The 12025-nt window shown below is 43.0% G+C and overlaps 1 protein-coding gene across 1 annotated transcript; it reads left to right on the top strand.

Annotated features, from left to right (window-relative positions):
- The first annotated feature begins 3982 nt into the window (after positions 1 to 3982).
- Positions 3983 to 8064, top strand: LOC124073953. Its single transcript, XM_046416532.1, has 2 exons — positions 3983 to 4799; positions 5318 to 8064. The coding sequence occupies exon 2, from the start codon at positions 5320 to 5322 to the stop codon at positions 7042 to 7044; it is 1725 nt and encodes a 574-aa protein (XP_046272488.1). The 5' UTR covers positions 3983 to 4799; positions 5318 to 5319; the 3' UTR covers positions 7045 to 8064.
- The last annotated feature ends 3961 nt before the right edge of the window (positions 8065 to 12025 follow it).

The following is a 12025-nucleotide window of genomic DNA, read 5'->3' as shown; positions in this document are numbered from 1 at the left end:
AACAATCTATGTGTCTGCCAAATTTCTTACAATCTCGGTGAAACGAACAGCGAGGACTATTTTGTTGAAGTTTGTGGGGGGGGCTATAGAGTCATTTTGCCATACCTAATACAGAAACATGTATAAAATAAGACCACTTGGTACTAGTGTGCCGAATTTAATGAGTTTTTGAGCATCCCAAGCCTCTAAAATGGAACTTCCTGTTTAATGGCGAAACATCAAACTTCGTCATGACGCCATGGTCATGCCTTTCAGTTTTGACTTTTGACCTTCAAGCTGTGCTGACTTTGGTCACCGGTTCTGTTCATAATCTTTATGGACAGAATTTCTAGGTGCAGCAAAGTGGCGGAGGGTGTCAGGTTCGGTGACTTTAGGATTCTGTGTCTGCTTTTTCATGGCCTCATCGAACAGTGACGCCCGCCTCGCACTGGGACGGTTCTCAGGTGAGTGTGAAGTGGCTGGGATGAGGATCAGCACCCCTTAGTCTGAGACCGTGGCTCTCAGCTGGAAAAGGGTGAATTGCCCACTCTGGGTCAGAGGAGAGTTGCTTTGCCCCAAGTACAGGAGTTTAAGTATCTGGGGCTCTTGTTTATGAGTGAGGGAAAAAATGGTGCAGGAGACTGACAGACGGATCAGGAGAGGGTGAATACAAGTGGCAGATGAGTTTCCTCTTTCCTGGACATCCCGGAGGAGCTCAGAGTAGAGCTTCTCTTCCACATTGAGAGGAGCCAGCTGAGGTGGTTCAGGCATCTGGTAGCATGTTGCTGCTGCCCCCGGGACCCGGACCCAGACAAGATCAGAATACCTCAGTCAATGACATTGCTAACAAGTGGCTAAATTAAACCATAGAAGCTGTTGGGGACATCAAACATCATCACGCTGAACACAGAAACTCATCCCCCCCCAACCAAATTCTAATCTGGAAGCTTCATGTGACCACAGTGTAGCTTGTTTGTAATCTAACAATAGCTTTGAACTCCCAGTTGTATTTAGACTTCAGAAACCATAAAAGTGGTGTTCATTTGTGAAGATCACCTTGTTGAACCAAACGTGTCTTATCACAATCCTTTGTTTGCCACCGTCACTTCTGCTTCCTGCATCGAGTGACAAATGAAGAAGTAAGGCAGTGAGATTGTGTTTTTTTCAGTTAAAGTTGTAATGGTTTTAATACTTATTTCACTGGTGGTTTTTGTTATTTAGCTTGTGGTTTTAGCTGTTTCACAGTGGCCTTTACAGTGTGCACTGTCACTTCTGCTTCCTGCAGTGAGCCACAGAAGTTGGCTGGATGTGTGCTATCCTGTTCACAAAACTGAACATCCCTTTTAGTTTGTCTGGTGTCACAGTGACTGGTTCAGAAATGAAACCAGAAGGAGATCTTCACTGTACACAAGTGAAAAAGGAGGCCTGTTAAAATGGTGGACTTTATTCTATCAAAAGATCAAACACTGTTTTTGTAAAATACAGAATAAAACAGAAGCTCACTATAAACATAATAATAGTTTCCATTATCAGTTATTTTTGATGAATTTTGAGAATTTCCATCCATCTATCCTTCCATCTTCCATACCGCTTATCCGTCAGGGTCGCGGGGGAGCTGGAGCCTATCCCAGCTGACTACGGGCGAGAGGCGGGGTTCACCCTGGACTGGTCGCCAGTCAATCGCAGGGCCAACACACAAAGACAGACAACCACACACTCTCACACTCACACCTAGGGGGCAATGTAGAGCAGCCAGTTAACCTAATGTGCATGTTTTTGGTATTGTGGGAGGAAGCCGGAGTACCCAGAGAAAACCCACGCAGGCACAGGGAGAACATGCAAACTCCACATAGAAGGGCCCAGACCGGGATTCGAACCTGGAACCCTCTTGCTTTGAGGCGACAGTGCTAACCACTGCACCACCGTGCCGCCCTAATTTTGAGAACTTGACAGGTACATTTCAGTTTCTTGGCATTTTGAAATAAATCTTTAGTTGATTAACCAAAAAAAAAAAAATCAACTGATTCGTTGGTAATAAAAAATAATAGTCCAGGCAAAATTTACCACCACTTACTTTTAAACCGGGGTATCTGATATAAGAATCAGATGTTTTTTCAATCATGGCCTTTCTGCAGCGTTGATAAACTCTGGACTGAGTGTCTGGCGGAAGACATATTATTTAAAAAAATTATTCTGTCTAAAAAAGCCAATAACCACATTTTTATCTTCTTTATTTATTAATAATCATCTATCAGTCTAAACTTATTCTAAAGTTTATTCTTAATTGCACATAGTCTAAGGAAAACAGAAAATCTCTGTATCATCGCTGCACTTTCACCATCCAAACCAGTAAACAAGTATGACATGAAGATGCTTCACTGTTGTGAAATGTGAATTAAAATATCACACCACTTCTCTTTCCAGAAACACTGATCAGTGGTCAACGAAGCACTGAGATCTTTTACTTGAATGAAAGAAGTAGTAGTGTAAAAGTACTCAAATGGTACCTGAACTATACTCAAAGTACTTTTACTGCCATGGTCCTGATAATGTGCATGTGACTTATAAATCAAAAATCTGAACGTACGACCTGATACATGTTGTATCTATGGGACCTTTGAGATCTCTACTTCCGATTGAGTTGATGCTGGTGTGTTACGCTGCCGCTGTTCTCTGGTTTTTAAACCTGGCTTTTGACTGCCTTTACCTTTTAACTGCTTTTTATCTTATTCTGTTAAGCTGTTAATTTAGATTGTGTGTGTGTGTTTTGCTTACTTGCTGCACCCCAAGGTCCTTCTCCTCACCTGGCTGCCTCTGCTGCTCGGAGTCCTGGTTCTCACCGGTAATAATGTGGACTAAGCTCACCTCGACTGTCGATAGCGATAATACAATACACAGCTACAGAGCTCCTGCAACTTTGGTTCCACCTGTTGAATTCCACTCCTGCACCGACATCGCTTGTCCTCCCTGTCACAAAATTTATCCATTGTGGATCCTGATGGACTTTTCTCCAACCCTATTCACTCCATCTGGGCATCAGCTCGATCCCAGACGCAAAGTTGATCACAGTGTCTTAGCCAGCCTAGCCAGATTGGCTAACGTCCGCATCAAACCAGGTCACAACAGTATCAGCTTTGTTCACCATCCGCTCTCTTACGAGCAAGGGACATCATAACTGACCGTAAGCTTCGTTTTTAATGACTTTTCTCAGCTAAATGAATCCACTCTTCTGGGTTTGTTTACACCTTTCAACCTCATGCATCCAGTAGAGGGGGTTGTTTTGTGATTTTTTATCACAAGAAATGAAAAATCTCACCCTTGTCTGTGCCTTTTCATATCTCTTTTGAATCAGAATCAGAATCAGATCAGAATCAGAATTCCTTTATTTATCCCTGGAGGGAAATTCTTGTTTTTACAGACATTGCACATGCAGTATTCCCGACCAAGAAAGGAGAAAAGTGCAGAGTATAAAAATAGGATAAACAAAAATCTCAAGTACAGGTATTTACAAAAACTGTATTCAAATTTTTAAGAAAAATTTTTAAGAAAAATTGAAAAATACAGGTATGTACCTGTGTACATGCCCTGCAACTGCATGGGCTTACCCCTACTATCATGGCGGCTTAGCGTCCACCCAAACCCCTTTATTACACATCAGTGTTCACTCTCCCCTAATGTAATGGGTCAGCGGTTAGGGTGTAGGACCCGTAACCGGTGGATCGCTGGTTCGATTCCCCGTCCCGGTGTCCATGGCTGAGGTACCCTTGAGCAAGGTACCTAACCCCCACTGCTCCCCGGGCGCTGCACGCGGTCGCCCACTGCCCCGGGTTTGCTGTGTGTGTGTGCACGTCACTTGGGTGGGTTAAATGCAGAGAACAAATTTCGTTGGAGTGAGTTCCCTCCAATGACAAAATATGTCACTTTAACTTTAACTTTATGTAATGTTGCTGTGAGATTTTAATATACACGTAGACAATATCAACAGTACTCTCACAAAGGGCTTCACATCCTGTCTGGACAGTTTATGATTACATCAATATATCAACTTTCCCACTCATTCAAATCAGTTTATCAGTCAGTTTATCATTATCTGAAACCACCCTGCTACATCTTATTTCTTTTCGTAACATTAAGGGCATTGATTCAAACACTGTCTCACTGACTCTACGACAAAACAAAAAACGAAACAGACTGTTTCTTTCACTCACTCTGCTTCATGGACCACATCAGAACTACGCCAACAGAAAGCTGAAAGCCATAATTTGGAACCACTGTACAAGAAAACTGGACTTGTTGTTCACAAAGAAATGTACAATAACCACATTCTCGTCAGCATTGATTGCAAAACACACGAAATAAGACACGTCATACAAAACTGCATGTTGCTCCTTTTGCAACACAGACCAAGTACATCCAGAGCACTTCATCAGCCCCAACTCCTCTCTCTGCCATTTCACCATAAAAAGTGAAACTTCTTCTGCCCAAAAATGAATAATCATCTCCCAGCTGTTGAGAGGGTGTAGCCAATCAGCTTCCTATAAAAATGACTGGCTCGGTCCTGTCAACCTCAGAGATCAGAGGCTCCTTGAGACTGAACAACCTCCAGCCGGCCTGTCAACCAACCAGCCTGCTGACCAGTCTTCTGAACCAAAAGCCTACTGATCAAGCAGCCTACTGACCAACCAGCTTGCTGACCGAGCAGCCTGATGACCAACAAATCGGATGTCCCGCCAGCCTGCCAACCAGTCCTCTGAACCAAGAGCCTACTAATCAAACAGCCTGCTGACCAACCAGCCTGTCGACCATCTACTTGTCATAAAGTAAGTAAATATACTTGTGTATATCACGGTCCCAGGATGTTTAACAACAGAGAGAATCTCTGACAGTCTACAGAGGACGGTGAGAGAAGCGCCACCCTGTGGTGAGAATGAAGCACTGCAGGATTACACTCAGTTTTTTAAATAAGATGTTCAGATTTGGCTGATGTAACCAGTACATTAATGAAGAACAGTGAACAGCTACTTCAACTGGAACCTAGTCATTGGCCAACCTGAAGCATCCCATCAGGAGGAGCTTAACGTTCCACATCAGCATGTCTTTTGTAATGTCTTCTCATGTAAACAATAGTATTTACAATATTACAAGCAAAACTAGCTGCTTGTCCCGCTGCTTCTGTTTTTACTATCACTACTAATGCTACTACTAAATTGTGCTATTTCTACTAGTAGTAGTACTTCTGACTGCTTGTTAAATGCTGTAAATATTGCTGAATAAATGTGGTGAGTAATACTAATAAATGAATAATTATCATGCCTGTGTTTGTCATGTGTGCTGGTAGTCATGGCATCTCCTGGTCTGCTGTTCCTGCTGTTGGTGTCGTCCTCCCTGCTCCTCTTCACTGTGAGCGACTCGATGTCTCCCACCCAGAACCAATGGAACAACTCTCCACAGAAAGTAAACAAACTCAAGGAAGCGACTAAAGCAACTGGGAAGTTTATTCTAGCAAACATTGACCAGATCAGATTTGCAGTTACACCTTTTCTGGCGCTCATACCAGTTTGCGGGCCACTGATAGCTGCTATTACTACTTCAGCACTGCTGGGAGTGTCTGTAATAAACAACAGCTTGAAAGATAATGCAGTATTAGATGCTTTCAAATCTGAATTCGAAAGTCTTAATATGAAGCTTGATAAATATCACGTAGAGCAGAAGTGGAACAGCTGGGCAAGTGCTGCTTATCAGAAGCCAGAGAAGAATATCAAGGGAGCCTGGAAGATGTATGAAGCGCTCGTACCAAGTCTTTTCCAAGCAAGAAATGACAATGAGAGGATGAGGCTTAAGGAAGAAATTATTAAGGCCTGCTCAAAGGCAGAGCCTGCCATTACGGACCTGCACACATACCTGACAGCTGGAGGGACAACCTTCATAAATAACCTGGGAAAGTCACTGGCTGATCATGCCAAATGTCATGAACAGGATATCAGAGAATATACTGTGTTCATTAGTAAACTTATCTATCAGGGCATTACAATGACTCAGCTGTACTACAACCTCAAAGAGATAAAATCCCAAAACATAATTGATAAGGAAGCTGAAATTGCATATGACTCTGCATCAGTTATGTTCCAAATCCAAAAGTTCTGCATTTTTAACAGCACTGACTACATTGTTAATGATGTGAAGTGGCTAATTGACAACACAAAACGTGAAGAACTAGCAAAGAAGGTCAGATCTTTCTTGCAGAAGACATATGACAGGTATGACTGGATGGTCGTTGCATTTATAACCAAACATTCCAAACACAAAGTAGTTGAAACACTGAACAAACATGTCTTGTCAGGATTTATGGAGGTGACAAAAGATAAGGTTAGCGTGGCTGTAGCCAGACAAGTGAAAGGAACTCACACCAAGTCATATCAAGTTGAAGGCGCCATCAAAAGGTGCATTTCTAATTCAGTTCTCTGTTATAAAGTCGAAGAGAAACTCAGGAGATGTGGGGAGTATGTGGCGGGAATTCCAGTATCTCAGACTTACACAGCTGTACATGCCTTTATAAGCAAAGCTCATCAAAGCCACAGTGACCCTGAAATATATTCAGATAACCCTCCTTACATTGTTCAAGGAGTGTGTGAGAAATCTCCTGGTGTGAAAGGTGGCAAGTTTGTTGTTCTTGTCAAAAGTGATGAAGAGATAACAAGTAAAGATCCCTGCTCTAAGCTGAACTGTGGTGGTCCACAGAGAGGTACATGTGTTCGTGTGGAAAACACCTTTGTCGCCCTGTGTGAGTGCAAGCAGCCGTACTATGGCCAGAACTGTGAGCACAGCTTACAGGAATACAAGAATTACTTGCAGGGAAAGATCGAGCCAGTAGTGAGGGACTACAGGCCTCTTCCAGCTGGGAGGGACTCTGGGCCTCGCACAATAGTGGTGAGAAATCCTCCAGCTGGGAGGGACAGTGGGCGTCTTCCAGCTGGGAGGGACTCTGGGCCTCGTACAATAGTGGTGAGAAATCCTACAGTAGGCAGGGGGCGCCGTAGTCAAGCTGAAGGAAGATACGGCTTCTGATGCAGCCTGGGGTCAACAGATTTCATGAAATGATAGTCTCGTCTTAAAAAGATACTACAAGATTTAAAAAAAAATCCTCTTTTTTATCCTCTTATCTCTAAATGATATTCAGTCTAACTGACTGACAGTTTAGTTTTGCTCAATCTTACATTTTTATTTTTGCAGTTCTGCGCTAAAGATATGTAAGATACTCGGGATAATTTGCATCTAATTCCAAATCCATCCCTCAAAATGATTTTTTGCAAACAAATGAAGTACGTTGGATCCATGTAGGCTTGTTAAGATGTTGCATGCATATGTTATTCTGTTGACGCAGGATTGAAAGTTTTCCAGGACCTCAGTGGTTGATGACCTGTTGTGACATAGTGTTGAAGATATTCATGATAGGTGATACGGTTTCTCAGTACTCCCATCACTGTGTGTAAACAGATTTACTTTTACTTTAGAGGAAACTCATGTGCAACATTGTGCCAAACAGTATCATAACAAATAACTGAGTGTCAGAGTTCATTTCACGAAAGTTACTGATTTTTCTGATTGCTAGCTTGGTATTGATGTTTCTAACTGCAGCAATGACAATGTAAGAACTGGAAAATAACACTGGACAGTGTTTCCCCGACGGCAACTGTCAGTGTGAACCTCAGCATTTTGTTCTTGGGACATATCCTCTGTAGAGACAGTTCAGAGACAGTTTAAACAGAGTTTAGCTGTTACACATGTTCATCAGGTCACTTCTAAAACTATTTCTGTATGGAAGTGAGCAACACCTGAGCACAGTGGGAAGAAACCTCTTGATGAAATGTGTGAATGTGTCAAAAACTACACTAACACTTGAGTTGAAATGATTCCAAAGTTTGACCTGTGCTGATGTCCTGACCGCCTGCTGTTGATGGACCAAGTTTAGACCAATAAGGTGCTGTTCCTGCTTCAAGATTCCGTCCTGAATTTTGCCCAAATAAATTTTTAAAACATCAATTTAATTTTGCTTTTGTGTCTTTATTTATTTTTGTGCATAATCCAGTGTACCTCCTGGGCTGGTCCCAAGAATAAATGGAGAGGGCTGTGTCAGGAAGGGCATCTGACCTTTTCCAAATAAACATGCAAATCATAAACATGATTTCTGACTAGCGGTGGGGGCCCAGGTTAACAACGACCGCCATCGGTGCTGCTGGCCTACAGGGTACTGGTGGAATTGGGCTACTGTTGGTCGAAGAAGGAGAACAGCAAGGTGTTCCCCTAAGGAAGAGACAGAAGAGGAAAGGCAGGAGTTTAGGACTGAAAGTAGGGACTCTGAATGTTGGTATGATGACAGGAAAAGGCAGAGAGATGGCAGATACGATGCAGAGGAGGAAAGTTTATTGTCTGTGTGTCCAGGAGACCAGGTGGAAAGGTAGCAAGGCTAGAAGCATTGGAGAAGGATTTAATCTTTTTTACTGTGGTGTGGAGAGGAAGAGGAATGGAGTAGGACTGACCTGAAAGGAGGAGTCCACAAGTAGGTTGTGAGAAAGAGGAAAAGGCAAACTCTGGACTGAATAAGAGGATTTGATGCAGACTTTTCCCATCGGTGTGGACTTCAATGGACACGTTGAAGGGAAGGGAATAGTGGTGATGAGGAAGTGATGGGCAGGTTTGGTGTTCAGGTGAGGGATTCAGAAGGACAGAGGGTGTTAGACTGGAGCATGGAGATGGCTGTAGTGAACACTTTCTTCCAGAAGAGGCTGGAACATAGGGTAACATATAAGAGAGGAGGCAGGAGCACACAGGTGGACTATGTGCAGAAGGTGTAATCTAAAGATTAGTGATTGTAAAGCAGCCATAGGAGAGAGTGTACCTGGACCATATTGGGTGGTGGTGTGTAGGGTGACTCTGGTGGTGAGTAAGATGAAGAGAGCAAAGGCAGAGCAGAGGACAAAGCGGTGGAAGTTGAGAAAGGAAGAGTGCTGTGTGGTTTTCAAAGAGGAGTTGAGACAGGCTGTGGGTGGTCAGGAGGTGTAATAATTACTACTGTTTACTTGCTAGCCATGTTGGTCTGCTGCAGTTACATTAGGAAATATGTCACTGGCTAGACAGGCTACCTTTAATCTCTTGTGTGTGTTCTCGTGTTCATAACTCAAATCAATGAAAGTAATATTGACAAATTTTCAAATACACAGAATCTGCACATTATTATCCATGTCTGCCAGAGAAACACAATGTAAGTGTGCGTCACTATTAAGTGAATTTAAGTGAATCCTTCTGACAGACTAAACAAAACAATTTGCACATTGTTAAGAACGTAATACACAGAAGAGACATTTAGGAGAGGCGTCTGCAGGTATTGAAAACAAAGAATTAAAAATAATGCAATAAACCTGTCAGGCTGGGCCTCGGGGCAGGACTCAGACACAGAGACACCATTTCAGTTAAACAGACTTTACTGACATTATCTGTGACAAAAACCTCTTGGCAGAGTGGATAACAATAAAGCTGTGAACAACTCCTAAAGTACGCTCTCCCCAGAAGAGAACGCATGGCTGTGAAACAGTCATAAAATAAAGGAAGGAAAAACAATAACAGGCCATTAAACCTAGTGAATGAAAATCGCTCCCGAGGGAGGAAATAGTCCACAGCCTAAGGCTATGATTCTTAAAACAAACTAAAACAACCAGAGGAAAACCTAAACTATCTATTCTTAAAAACGAGAACAAAAAACTTCTCAATGAAGAGGACAATACAGGACCAGACTAAATTACTATCTACACTAGAAAGGATACAACAAAAATTTGCTCCTAACGGAGGATAACCAAGCCTTAGACTAAAACTAAACTGCGCTATAAAACAAACAAGAAAAAAATCACCGCTAGCAGAGGTAGCAACAAAGTGCTTTCGAGACAAGACGCTATGGCTTTGGCCGTGAACAAAGAACACTGGCATGATCTCTCAGAGGACGAAACACATCGGCACAAGACAAGGGGAACGCAGACTATTTCAAACACATGAGGGTAATGGGGAACAGGTGGACACAATCAGGTAATCAGGGAAGACATGAGGAAGGACAAGTGATCTGAAACGAGGGAAGAGTTACTTTTCAAAATAAAACAGAAAGTGACGAGACAAAAACCCAAAACAAGATAAGACCTCACCGCGGTGTGACAAAACTGAACTGAAAAAAATATTAATTAATTAATTAATTAATTCATCATGAAACTGAAGGATCTTATTTACCACAAAGCTACACAGCTATGAACATGTCCTACTCCACATAGGTACGTCAGTATCCACCTTCCCAAACCACAGTTAAAGAGGAGAATTTGCTGTTTTCAAGCAGCAGACATGTACTGGGAGGCCAGAAGGGCTACAGCTTTGAGAGTCACAGAAACAAAAGCATCGACAGGATCCAGCTGATGTGGTTCAGGCCTCTCATTAGAACACCTCCTTGGTGCTTCCCTGTGGAGGCTTCCTAGGCACTAACTAACTGGAAGGAAACACAGGGGCTGACCGAGAAGGTAGAACATGGAACTGTGAGATATGACCAAAACTTCATATGCTGCAACAAGTCCATTAGACCTCAGGGACACATACAGTGCTTTTGGTTTTAAAACAGAATGTGAATGTAAGCTGTTGAAAAGCAGCAGATGGATGGATGGACTTGATGTTGCCACCCTTTCCACACTGATGAGCTTAAACAGTTTGTAACCATACACATTTGACCATAGCTTTAAAACTTTATAGCAAGGCTGATCATTTGGACAGACATGCATCTTTCTTAACCCTGTTTGGTTAAGTAATGAGATTTAACTAATATTGTTTGAGGAAAAGATTGTGTGTTACAAGAGGAGCAGTCTCTAAAAGATCAGCTTCCTTAAAACAGCCTCAGGATTAGAACATACACGTTGTCTCTTAACTAAATTCAAACTGAAGCTTCCTGAGTTTGCACTCATTTTTCACCTGCTCTCAGCTATGGTTACATGTTGATTTACTCAAAGTAAGATGCTCACTTCTTGTCCTAAAGCACACAAGCGGTTTTGGGCTGGTATCTAGAGCCAGCTCTCATTCCCAGGGTGCCAAATCCCACTGTTTTGACACAGCAGTTAAAGTTTTGCCTCTGCATGAGATGCACTGGGATTAATGTGCAAACACATATGCCTCCATACAAGACAATCAGAGCAGCGGCACGACACAATGTAGTTTACAAAGCAAGAAAGTCCCCAGATGGGTGGAGGTTGGGGTTGAGTGATGAGTCACCCGTTTGAAGGTCATGTCTGTGACATACACGTGACCCTAAAGGCCAGGATCTGAAGTGTCAGTCATAGGAAGAAGAACCATAAGTGAAGTTCGGTGTGAGCAGGTCTGGTTTAAAGTGACATATTTTGTCATTGGAGGGAACTCACTCCAACGAAATTTGTTCTCTGCATTTAACCCACCCAAGTGACGTGCACACACACACAGCAAACCCGGGGCAGTGGGCGACCGCGTGCAGCGCCCGGGGAGCAGTGGGGGTTAGGTACCTTGCTCAAGGGTACCTCAGCCATGGACACCGGGACGGGGAATCGAACCAGCGATCCACCGGTTACGGGTCCGACACCCTAACCGCTGATCCACGACTGCCCCCAACTGGTCCTCAACATGGTAGCTTCGCCTGACTCCATCACACTCCCAGCCAATCCAACAATGGGCCAGCTGGTGGAGTGTTGGTGCAGCTGAAGTGAATCAGTTACTGAAACTCGTCCAGCTTGCTCAAAGCTACGAAGATAGCTAGGACATACAGTATAAGCTAGGCTATTGCTGTGTTCGCACTACAGACTTTAATAAAAGGTTCACAATGAAAGCAAAGTTAATTCTCACCTCACATTACTTAAGCGACCTTTGATCACAGACACAGACAGTGTTTGTGTCCATACTTGTGTTCATTTCAGCCTCTGACTGAAGTCAGCACACTAGCCAGAGACCCTGGTTCTTTCTGTTATCTTTTCAGCATTTTATAAGAAACAAAACAGCTTTT

The sequence above is a fragment of the Scatophagus argus genome, chromosome 16, assembly GCF_020382885.2.
Source record: "Scatophagus argus isolate fScaArg1 chromosome 16, fScaArg1.pri, whole genome shotgun sequence".
NCBI lineage: Eukaryota > Metazoa > Chordata > Actinopteri > Scatophagidae > Scatophagus > Scatophagus argus.
The sequence above is the reverse complement of the archived record's forward strand: the minus strand, read 5'-3'. Positions and strand labels throughout refer to the sequence as shown.